General features: G+C 43.0%; 1 protein-coding gene across 8 annotated transcripts in view; it reads right to left on the reverse strand.

The window, feature by feature from the left end:
* Nucleotides 1-12,319, reverse strand: part of Kyat3 (kynurenine aminotransferase 3) — a 44,470-nt gene that overhangs the window by 22,547 nt on the left and 9,604 nt on the right. For 6 of the 8 annotated variants that reach the window (XR_009594655.1, XM_021643417.2, XM_021643421.2 and 3 more), the window contains 3 exons: nucleotides 4,719-4,777; nucleotides 3,798-3,942; nucleotides 626-775 (listed from right to left, as the gene is read on the reverse strand). Coding sequence is in view for 7 of the 8 variants with exons in the window: in XM_021643417.2 (XP_021499092.1) it covers nucleotides 626-775; nucleotides 3,798-3,942; nucleotides 4,719-4,777 (354 nt within the window). In the remaining variant the exon portion in view is untranslated. Of the gene's footprint in view, nucleotides 1-625; nucleotides 776-3,797; nucleotides 3,943-4,718; nucleotides 4,778-4,868; nucleotides 6,214-6,246; nucleotides 6,344-12,319 lie in introns of those variants that run through there. The other 2 variants (XM_060392598.1, XM_021643420.2) reach the window with 2 other exon arrangements.

Here is a 12,319-nt window from a genome sequence, read left to right on the forward strand (position 1 = left end):
CATGATTGCTATCTCCAGACGAAAGAAAATAAGCATTTTTACAAACACACACACAAACTAATGTTCCTATTGAATCTCTTTCTTCTCTCTCTGTGTGTATGTATGTGAGCTTGTGTGTAGGGGCTGCATGCCAGCCACATAGAAAGTTAGAGATCAGTCTGACTACAGACTACCCTGTCTCAAAAACAAACAAACAAAAACAAGCAAACCAACTAACAACTAACTAACTACATTACACTGCACTGCAAAGGGAACAAACCTCGCAGACATAATAATGAATGGGGAAAAAAGTTCAAGAGCTTGTATGGTATCATTCCAGCTTCTATCAAGGTAAATGAGCCATGAGAAGGAGAAGAGGTGCAGAATATAGAATACTGGTTAATCCAGGGAGAACACCCACTGGGAAAGGGCTCAAGGTCTCTGGATTCCAGGAAGGTGCAATGTCTTTATGTTCGCTGTAGTGTGTGGCAATTTATGCCACTCTGCGTTGGCTTGGTAACGCGACTGCACCGTCATTAGACTTCAAAATGGATTGAAAGTAAAAAAGAAAGGAGCAAGATGAGGAAAAGGTCCAACATGGGACAGAAGCATTGAGTAGGTGTTATGACAGGGTTCACGTACTTACTTCATCTCCTGGGTCAACCAGTCCTTGAATGGCATTAAAAAGAGATCCATATGCCCCGACTGTCACAATGATTTCTTCATTTGGATCAATTTGTTTTTGATAAATTTTTTCATATAAGCAGGAAAGAGCTTTCACAAGTGATGGATGACCCTATTGTAGTAAAGATTAAGACAAAACAAAAACCCACCTTGAAATTCACTATGAAAGCTACTTCTTTGAGGTAATGTAACAATAAAATGTAACAATTTTTAAATTTTAGCTTATATCTAGCATTACCCCCAAATGTGTATTTTTTAAAAGGTTTATTTTACTCATATAGGTATTTTGCCTACACATGCTCATGGGCACCACATGACTGCAGTGGAGGCCAAAAGAGGGTACTGGATGCCCTGAGCCTGAAGTGACAGGCAGGTGTGAGCCCCCGTGTAGGTGCTGAGAATTGAACCCAGGTCCTCTGAAAGAGCAACAAGAGATCTTACTCACTGGGTCATCCCTCCAGACTCCAGATTTGTGTAGCAATAAACTTGAAAAGCTTTTGAGGGTTTCTCTATGAATGGTTATGAAAACTTGAGACTGATGAAAAGTGTCCACAAAAGAGAAGGTTTGGAAATACAGAATTTTGAATTATTTGTTTTGAATAGAAATAAATTCCCTGTACATTTATAATAGCACAAAAATTCCCAAGTGAAAGTAAATGTAAAAATCCTGCATTCGCTACATCTCCCAAATCTGCTTTTCACAATTGCTGGGGAGGTTCTGCCCACCACGGACTAAGAGAAGGAAAACCAAATTCACCAAGGACATTCAAGCTAGTGTGGCTGATGGCTATCAGTACCAGGAAACAAAGTATCCACTGATGAAAAAAAAGTTAACAAGGACAGTGATTGCCTTAAGATGCAAAAGAGAAGATGATAAATGCATTAAGTGTGAGATATGTAATAATTCTCATATTTAGAGGCTGCGAGCACAGCTCAGTATGGAATAGACTATAGGAAATCGATAAAAATAAGCAAATAGCATTTTCCTCTCACATTTCTTTGGAAGCTTCAAGCTCCTCTCTTTTATCATAGCTCTCCAAATATATCACAGGTTACTGTGAATTATAATCCCTCTCTGAGGTGTAGAAGACTAGAAATTTTTCCTTCCATCTCACCAGGTCTCAGTATCTGTTACTTAATCTCCCTGTCTCTTTCCACTTGCTCTTCTTGGCCTCTAGAAATCACTCTTCAAATCTCATCTTCCTTTAGATCTGCATTTTCTAGCTTTTACATAAGACAAAATATTCAGCGTCTGCCTTTTGCGTCTGCCTCATTATTCCAGTTTACACGATGTCTGCCAATTCCATCCATTTTGCTGCAGACGTCTGGTTTTCATTCTGTCTGTGGCAGAATAATAGTCTACCGGGGAAGGGGCCATATTTCTCCTATTCTTCTGTTGATGGTCACCTAGTCTGATTCAGTATCTTAGTTTCAGTAAGCATGGGTATGGGTATCTCTGATATGCCGACTTCATTTTCTTTGCATATAAAGCTAGACATTTTTATGTGTGTTGCTCCTTTGAAATTTTTTTTTTAACATTTATTTTTTGTGTTTGGGGAGGGGCGGTATCCATGATACCCTGTGCATCTGTGGAGGTTAGAAAACTACTGCACAGTTGTTTCTTTCCTTCCACCAGGTGTGGCCCAAGGATCAAACTGAGGTTTTCAGCCTTGACACCGAGTGCCTTCAGCCATTGAGACAGTTCACTACTTACACTGCCTTTCATGGCGCCTGCGCTAATCGACAGGAACATCAATAGTGTGGGGGAGATTTTCTTTCTTTCTCCCTCTTCTTTGTTGTGTTTTGCTTTTTAAATAATAACCATTCTGACTGGGCGGAGAGTCTTTCTTTTTTCTTTCCCTTTTTTTTTTTTTTTTTTTTTGTTCATTTTGGGCTCACTTTGTAGACCAGGCTGGCCTCAAACTCACAGCAATCCGCCTGCCTCTGCCTCCCTGAGTGATAGGATTACAGGCGTGCACCACTTCATCCGGCTCGGATTTATTTGCATTTCGTTTGATGTTTAGTGACAGTAAACGCATTTGTCTATTTTTGCTATGTTACCTGGTAGCTTTGGGAACCTTATAAAAAATCATATCCTACACCAGTAGCTTGATGTATTTCCCTTATATTTTCTTCTACAACTGCCATAGTTTCAGGTCTGATATGGGGGCTTACAGACTGGTCAGTGAGTGAGTGAGTGTGCTATCTAGCTGTATGTCAACTTGACACAAGCTTAAGTCATTTGGAGAGAGGGAACCTCAAGTGAGAAAATGCACCCCTCTCCGACTGGCTGATGGACAAGACTATGCTTTTTTTGTGGTTGTTGTTTGTTTTTGACTGATGATGGGTGTGATTGAGCTGGGAGGACCCATCTCACTGCCGGCAGTGCTCTATCTGCTCTGGTGGTCCTGGGTGCTCTAAGAAAGCAGGCTGCCAAGTCATGGGAAGCAAGACAGTAAGCAGCACCCCTCCATGGCCTCTGCATCAGCTCCTGCCTCCAGGTTCCTGACTTGAGTTCCTTTCCTGGCTTCCCTGGATGATAGGCTACAAGTTGTAAGATGAAATAAACCCTTTCCCCAAGTTGCTTTTGGCCGTGGTATTTTACCATAGCAATAGACATCCTAATGAAGACAGTGAGACCATGAGGGCCCTCGGACAGTCCTGTTGTTTCCCCCTGTGCTCCCATCCCTGTGCAGACTATTTGGACTTCTCTAGTGCAAAGTTAATCTTACTCTAAGAAATGTCTGGATACCTGAACAGTCTAGCACAGAATGATGGCTAGGGGCTTAAAAAGGAAGCAAGCATCTAGGGGGTTAAGAAGCTAGTCCTACAGCTCCAGGAGCATTAATGAGATAGCAAACACGTGGTGAGAGAATATTTTCCCTTCCCTTAATGTCCTGAGATTTCATTTCAGAACAGTAGTCAATGAAGAGCCAAAAAGGGAGTGTGAAAGGACCGGAAGAAGGAGAAGGCCTATCCTAAGAGATAAGGGCAAGGGGCTCCTGAGCTTCCAGGCTGGGACAGTTCATCTTCGAAAGTCAATTTCCTTTAAGGAAGAGGGGTTCACACCCACACACCCCCACACTCCAGCATGAGGTATCAGTGCACACCCCACACGGCCCTGATAGACTCACAAAGCCCCTCGTGTACTGATTCAGGTTATCAGCTAGTGCAGCCTTTGATAATTCTTCTTTTACATATGAAGGAGGGGAGATATCTGGAAGGCCTTGTCCAAGATTCACAACAGAAGGATCTGCAGCCAACTTAGTGAATTCAACCCTGATTAAAAAAAAAAAAAAAAAAAAAAAAAACAACACAAAAGTAAGAAGTACTATAATTATAGAGTTAGCATCAATATCATATGTTCACATTATAAAACCAAAAAAAAATTGGACTTCAGTCTTAGAGATTAAAAATGAGTTCCCAACAAAAATGTTACTACCAATAAGATGAATTTACCTAGCAAATGATTGTTGAGACAATGCCCTTAACTTTCCGAGAGAGTTCAATTCAGGGACGTTCATATTTGAGTATGAATATATGTATGAAGACATATATACATAGATATATGGTTATATGTAAGATACACACAGTTGGTGGAGCTGTTACCAGTTTTTCTTAACAACTGCTAAAAGGAGAGCTAATAAGAAAAGTTTAGCCGAGTGTGAGGCACACCCATAAACTCGTAATCCCTGTAAATGGCTATAATCCCAGTACTGGGGAACCTGAGGCAAGCTGATCAAGAGTTTGAGTCCAGCCTGGGCTACACACATAGCAAGGTCCTAGTTCAAGAAAAAAAGCAAAGGAAACAGTTTGATGCAAATTTCATGAAGGCCATCAGTCAACCTTTTCTCTACCATGTATGCAGTGCTAGTCCCAAGAGCAGCTAAATGAGTAAATCAGCACCTGTATTCAAGGATGGCTAGCGGCCAACCATTTACTCTTAATGGGGACGTAAATGAATGGCGTCATTACTGGACTGCAGCTGAAGTTAAAAATCCAGTGTAGGGGAGCACAGGAAAGCTCACCCACGACTGTCTGTCAAGGACACTCACCACACATTGCTGTCCAGGCCTTCGATTCGTTTGGCATTTTTGAATTTCAAAGCCATTTTCTGAAAGATATATTGAAAGGTTCTTTGAATTATTTAGTCAAAATCCAAAGCGGTCAGTAACAATGGGCCACTCTCCTTTTCCCTCTGTTACCTTGTAAAGGGTACCATAGGAGGAAGTTTTAGAGCCCAACGCAAAGTCCTAAGGAGTCCAGTTCTTCCCCACTGCTCTACAGAATGCTCTTCCTTGTCATCATCACATCTTCACAGTCTCACCCAAGGACAAGAATACCACCCCAGCACAAAGAGCTAATCACTTTGAAGGGATGAAACACACTCAAGAGCTCAACAACAATACCAAATAAAAAAGTTTCAAGAGAATCTTGAGCCATGCTACGAAGTTGCATAATTTATTATGCACACAGAGTTCTATAAGAAGTTTCTCCTATGGCCTACAGGAAGAACTCAATAAATGGTCTCAAACTCCTTAACACTGGGTTACAGATAATGGTAGCTAGAATTAGGAAGCAATGCTTTTGTGCCAGGCACTGTTCTGTGTGCTTCACATAATTTACTTTGTTAACGTTCATATCAGCCCTTATGTCGCATTGTGAATCCCACTTATGAATGAGCAAAGTTGAGGTACCATGAAGGTGAGTTGAAAAAAACTTTTCACATCTGCCAAAGTTCATAAAACAGTCTCACAGCGGCTCAGCCCAGGATTTGAGCCCATGATCTTTCTATAGCCCATCCTTATACTATCTTCTACTGTCTTTCACATATAAGACTTTCTAAAAATACGGCTGGAAGGTGCTGCTAAAGATAGAGCAGTCATTCCCATCAGGTCTACGCACAGCAGCGAGCTAAGGCTGTACCAGGAAATACTGGAAGTTATAATTATCATACCATATATAATAAGGTATGTTCTTTCAATTCAAAAGCTACGTATGTTTCGACTATCTCGCAAAGGTATTGGATTAGCTTTAAGTCCTTTGTAAGCAGGCTGGTGGAAATAAAAAAAAATGATTGACAGCATTTTTTGCAATGAATTTTATAATAGAATATTAAAGCAATTTTAATTCAATCTGGGAGAAAGATAATGATAATGGTTATTAAATAGACCATTGTTCTCATTCTATTTCCAATAACCATACTGAAGAAATAACTTTCTCCGGCTCCTATTTGTAACTTTCGAAACTCCACTGAAGGGAATCACAAGCAAATTCTCTGGAGGCTAACCCTCTGGAGGCTAGCATTTTGATGAAGTCCCGCCTGAACATAATGCGACTCTAGAGAATACAATTATAAAACTCAAAAGACAGAAGAAGATATATTCATGAAAGGCCTTTCTCTCTTTCTGAAACAATGTTGAGAACTTAATGATTCATTCAGCACGTGACCAGAAATACAAAGTAGATTCACATATAAAAAAGCCAGGTCTGGGAGATGGCTTAGTGGGTAAAGCACTTTCTTTGTGAGCCTGATGGCCTGAGTTCAGATCCCAAGCACCCACGTAGAAGTCAGGCTCTCACATGGCCTGTGACTCCAACATGGGGAACAGAGGTAGGAAGATACCCCCTGGCCCAGTCCATGTGAAACACAGAGCTTCAGAGCAATCGATGAGAGACCCTGCAAAACAAGAAGGTAGAGAGCAACTGAGAAAAATACCCTGCATTGTCTGTGGACCTCCAGACTCCCATTCATGGGCACATGTGCCCCTTCCACATGTACCATCCCCCTAAAAAGCATGCAACAGACAACATAGACATGAAGAACAACTGAATTTCAAATTTGTTCAGCTGAGGTAAAAAGGCACACTTTGACTCAGTTTTATTCAAAGTCTGTGTCTGAGTCAGCCACTTCCCTCAGCTGCCTCCCCTCCATCATAGTTCCAGGCCTCAATCAGCCTACATCCTCAAATACTTGTTCTCTCCTACTCTGCACATAGTCTTTCCTCTAACAAACTGTCTTTCTGCATCAGCATCTCTCTGCCTCACTATAGAGTGCAGTCTTTCCCAACCTTCCGAATGCTGTGACCCACTGAAAATATAAATATCCGATATGCAGGATTGATTGATTGATTGATTGATTGATTTCCTCCAAAGACAGTAATGGAACCTAGCTCATCCATACTGGGGCTGCTGTGGGGAGCCTGGGGGACTGGAGTAAGAGTCCTGACATCAGCAAAAGGCAGACCACTGCCCGCTTTCCTGGACCTGCTTGTCATGGTGCATGAAGCCACCCCGAGTCCCACCCATGCTGCCCCCAGGAGATAATGTAGCCTGGTAGCCAGGTTAAACTTCCCTTCCTCCTATAAGGCCACGTCCGGCAGCAGCGCCTGGAATTCCTCTTTACACAAATGAGGCATCCCAGCACCCTGGCCCCTGTCAGTGATACACACTTAGCCCAAAAGTCCCTACTCCCACCCCCAAAGGTTGAAGTAGCCTCTGTTTCCCCAGTTAAGGGAGCTGTCTCACTGAAGCTCTCTTCTGGGAAGTCTGCTTCTCAACATGCTCACAGAGGTCTCTCACTGCTAACTGTTCCTGGCCCTGGGTGCCCCTCTCAGCATCCACCAGTTGCAGTGGTGCCATAACGGGCTGGAGACTGAACGGCAGCCTGCTACTTAGCTTTCCTCAGAGACCACTAATTTCATCTACAACTACCTTCACAGCATACCCACACTGGTGTTTGAACAGATACTTGGGTACTTGAATATCTCTCAGCAAAGCTGATATCATCAGAGACCACGACACAGCTCTAAGCCTGCCACACAGTGAGTTTTCAACAAACATGATGAATGGAAAAAAAATTCATTTATGTTATAGTGTCACAGAAGTTGAACACTTAGGTCGACCAGCTTAAGTTAATTTATGCTGCAGTAATAAAGGACCCAATGGTTTTCATCTGTGTGTGTGTGTGTGTTTGGGTGTGCAGCTCAGAAGATAACTGGGTGTTGGTCCTTGCTATATCTGAGACAGGGCTCTTGTTTGCCTCTGTGAATCCCTCACTAGCTCCTGAGTTTCTGTGGGATTCTCCTGTCTCAGCCTCCCATCCTCCTACACGAGGGCTGGGATGCATGCACGCTATCTTGTTCAGTTTTGTGTGAGTTTGGGGGTTGCAGTGCATGCCCTCACACTTGCAGAACGAGCGCCTTAACCTCAGTCTTCCCAGCCCTAAAACAGGAACTCACAGCATAAAATTATTATTAACAGTAACTCTCAGCAGCTTCTCTGCTCAGAGCTACTGTTATCCCGAGATACATCCTTGCCTCTACCGGGAACACTACTTGCATTAAGACAAAAAAGTCTTACAGGATCCTGCTTTGGTGTACACATGCTGCTTCTAATTTTACATTTCTGGTCAAAATGATTTCATGGCTGGGCCATGGAGCTGGATTATGTAACTGGCAAGCAGGGGAAGCAGTAAGCACGTGTGGGAAAAACTAAATAAAGTCAAGATTGGACAGGCCGCTGTGACAGGCTGAATTCAGTACTCCTTACTTACATAGGTGGAGGCCCTAACTCTGAATATGGCCATAGGAATAAGGTCAGTAGGAACTGGAGACATGGCTCAGTAGCTAAGAGCATTGGCTGTGTTTCTAGAGGATGTGGGTTTGATTCCTAGCACCCATCCGGAGGCTCCAAACAGTCCTAGAAGATCTGACACCCTCTTCCGGGCAGTAGCCATGCACAAGCTACACGGACATACATGTGGACAAAACACTCTTACACAAAAAAAATTAAAATAAAGATGCTCTAACTTTTTAAAAGATGCCCTGTCTTAAAAAAAAAAGGAAAAAGAAATAGACCTATTGCTTATACAATAGTTAAGATGAGGTCATTAGGTGCGCTCACATCTGACCTGTTCATTCTGCACATCTGGACAGACTCTGAGAACACCTTGTGAAGGGCATGACAGGCTACAGGGACAGGCCTACAAATAGAAATGCCCAAATCCCAGGAAATCCTGGGAGGCCAGGGAAGATGCTCCCTTCACTCTGTAGGATGAAATGTCTCTGTTTATTGTGGTCTCAGCCTTTCAGCCTCCAAAGGCAGTGAACAAAACGAAACCTCCTTCTTAAGCATTTGCTCTGTTAAAGCAGCTAGGGAGATCAGCTGTCTAGTGGAAGGTGAGGAAGTCCCAGGTAAGAAGCTGGTGAACACTCAGAGCTTGGTTAACTGATTAGAACTGCAGTGACCACGGACAGGGTGAACTGTTGCAGGTCAGAGCCCAGTTACAATTCATTTCAGCTTATTTTCAGCCCCCTCATGAGACACGGTGTCTGCTTTAACATATATGTGGCTAACGGATCAAACCCCTTTGAACTGTATTCACTAGATAGATCACTAGCTTTGCCAATGAAAAGGCTGAGTGTCATAGATAACATGAGGCCCATAGAAGATAGCCGCCCCCTTCCACCTTGCTCCAACCACCCTACCTCATCGACATATTTTTTTTTTTTTGGCATAAAATAGACATTTATTGTAGAATGGCAGACCTCTCTCTTGTCCATTAGAGTCTGAGCTCATAAGCATCTACATATTTTAAAAGTGGCTTGATTTAAGACTACCTTTGTTCTTTACCAAAGCTTCATCAGACCATTACTGCGATGGAACATGGAATTTGGGACACCCTGAATCTGTGCTCCTAAGGCATGCTCATTCACATTTGGCCTCTTTGAGGTGAAGGTTGTGTCTTTACAGTGACAAAGACATTTTGCACGGTGGGCACACCAGACTCACCTGCAGAGGCAAACGATGATTGTGGAAAACCTATTTCCTGGGACCAACCCAGGACTAGGAAGATAGAACAAACTTCCAGATATGTAAGAGAGAATCTATAGCTGGCATGATTTTTGAACGCAGCTAAGCACATGAAGTGCATTTTTTCAGCAGTTAGAGTTTTTCATTAGTTAGGTGTGGCATATTCACGAGCTGCTGTTTTACACAGCTTGCCGTTGAAATCACAAGCTACCAAATCTTCCCTCAGCTTGAAGGAAAGACTGCATCTACAGAGCGTCACCACAAGGTGGCGAGGTGAGCAAAGAAGAGGAAAACTTCAACAAAGCAAGTTCCTAAAACAAGGAACTACAACCTAAGAGCTTGATAAACAAAACTGCCAAACTGTATACATTTTAAGGACTTAACCCACAAGACTGAATGCATGTAGGTGGGATGAGACAGAAAAAGCCTCCTAAATGAGGGGCTGAAGCTGAGGAAATCAAGGCTGTCAAATCTATACAGTAGAAGCCATTAAGTCTTTTCTTTCTTTTTTTTTTTTTTGGTTTTGGTTTTTCCAGAGTTTCTCTGTGTTGCCTTGGTTGTCCTACACTCACGTTTACAGCATGCTAGCCTCGAACTCACAAAGATCTGCCGCTGCTTGCCCAAGTGCTCGGATTACAGGCGTGTGCAACTACGCCCACCCAGCTGAGCCATTGAGTCTTTAGCCAGAAGAGCCAAGGTGACAGCCCACATCTGCTGGAGGGTAAGAAAGGCCAAGTAGAAATGGCAAGGTTGTATGAAATGTCTGAGTGTGCGTGCGTGCACACACACACACACACACACACACACACACATGCACACACACGCACATACACACGCACACGCACATGCATCTTTTGTTGTATTTTCTTTTTACTTTACTTACTCGTACGTATTTTGAGGTTTTGATGCCCACAGTCACGACACTTTGGACTGCTTCACTTCTTAGCATTAATAGCACAGCAGATGCCAATGTCAACCCAAAGTTATGGATCTCTTGTTGGCATGAGACACAGACTAAATCTACATGTCTCTTGGCATTAAGAAGGGCTCACCTACCACAGGAAGTGCAGAGGACCTCTCCAGCTCACAGGGAACAGAGGGGACTTTGACACAGTTCTGTCTGTTTCTACCCACTCTGCTTTCCTTCCCATGAGACTACAGTCACCCCCCTCCCCCAATTCACTATCACAGAGGGACTGAAAAACTGAGGCCCTCAAAGCTGCCTCTAAAGTCTAGTAAGCCTCACTAATCATCAGGGAGGTGAAAATTAAAATCACAAGACACCATAACGAATCCATTAAGATGTTTGTAGACACCAAGTGTTGTTGACAGAGATGTGGGCAGCTAGGACACTGTTCAAGCCTGGTGGGAGTAGAGAGGCATCCAGGCAGTTTGGGCAATGGTTTGGTAGTGAAATAAAAATTAAACATAATTTAAATATACTTAAAAACACCTCCTTGTGGGGTGTTTACAAGAGAACAAAAAACTATATTTAATACATCAATGGACAGAAACACTGAACAAGTTTATTCAGAGAAACCCAAACCTAGAAACAACCTCACGGCATATCAAAGGGGAAAAAGAAAATCAAATAATGTCACATCCACATACTGAATTAGTATTCAGCAATAAGGAAGAAGCCACTGATAGGCTACACTTAAAATCATTGTATGTATGAAACACACACACACACACACACACACGCAAAGGGCTATATGACATATTCCTATTTATATGAAATACAAAAATCGAACTTACTCTTAATGACCACGAGCAAATCATAGGACTGGGATTACAGCTCAGTGGAGGAGTGTTTGCATAGCACACACAAGGCCCTGGTTTCAATTTCCATAGCCACGGAGTATGGCGTGGGCTACAGAGGAACATGAGGAACATTTCAGGGCTGACAGCAGTGCTGTGCGGTTGCCTGTGGCTGGGATTTCACGGTACATCCTCCCCAGCAAATGATCACTGAGTTGTCATCCTAAAGATGAGGTTTGTTGTATCTAAACAGAGCTGATTTGTCATGGTGTTCTGGAATCATGGCTCCTTTCTCTCTCTGGACAAAAGATTCCTGAAGCAGAGATTAACAAAATTATCTCACAGATTTGAGATCTTGCTACATACTCAGAAAACCAGATGGATTACTTTCTCGGCCATTAGATGGCAGAACAAACGTAGAATGCTCCAGTCACTTCTGAATTAAGATTTAAGAATGAGGCAATCACACCAGATGCAAACCTGTTCGTATTCAACTGAAACTTCGAGGCAACACATATTTCGTTGCTCCATTTTACATAGAATTATTTCTAAACTGGGCTTGGTGGCTCATCCCTGTAATCCTACAGAGCTGGGGGCTGAAGATGACGGAGCAACACAAATTTGAGGTCAGCAGGGGTCTACATGCCAAGTTTCATACCACCCTGTGCTACATATACGGCCCCGCCTCAAACAACAAATAAGACAGGCGGGTATGACGAAGCATATGATGATCATACCTCTAACCCAAGAACTTGAGAGGTGGAGGCCAGTTCAGAGGATCAGTTCGGAGCCAGCCCCAGCTACCTAGCTAGCAGGTTCTAGATCAGCCCAGGGTACATGAAACTCTGAAAAGCCAAACCAAGCAGAGCTAACCGGCCAACGAGTGAAAACAATTATTTTTGAATGTAGCATGTTCAACATCCGCTGACTGAACGATTGAGCACTATGGGGTCTTGAGTCTCTAGGAGATGGTATGCTAGAGGAAAACCTTCTGTCATCAGGAATCCAGGCACTGGCCTCAGCACAGCCGCACAGAACCGACCCTAGGAGGGCGGGAGTGTGAGCGCTGTTGAGCCTTCTT

Source organism: Meriones unguiculatus, chromosome 10 (genome assembly GCF_030254825.1).
Source record: "Meriones unguiculatus strain TT.TT164.6M chromosome 10, Bangor_MerUng_6.1, whole genome shotgun sequence".
Classification (NCBI taxonomy): domain Eukaryota; kingdom Metazoa; phylum Chordata; class Mammalia; order Rodentia; family Muridae; genus Meriones; species Meriones unguiculatus.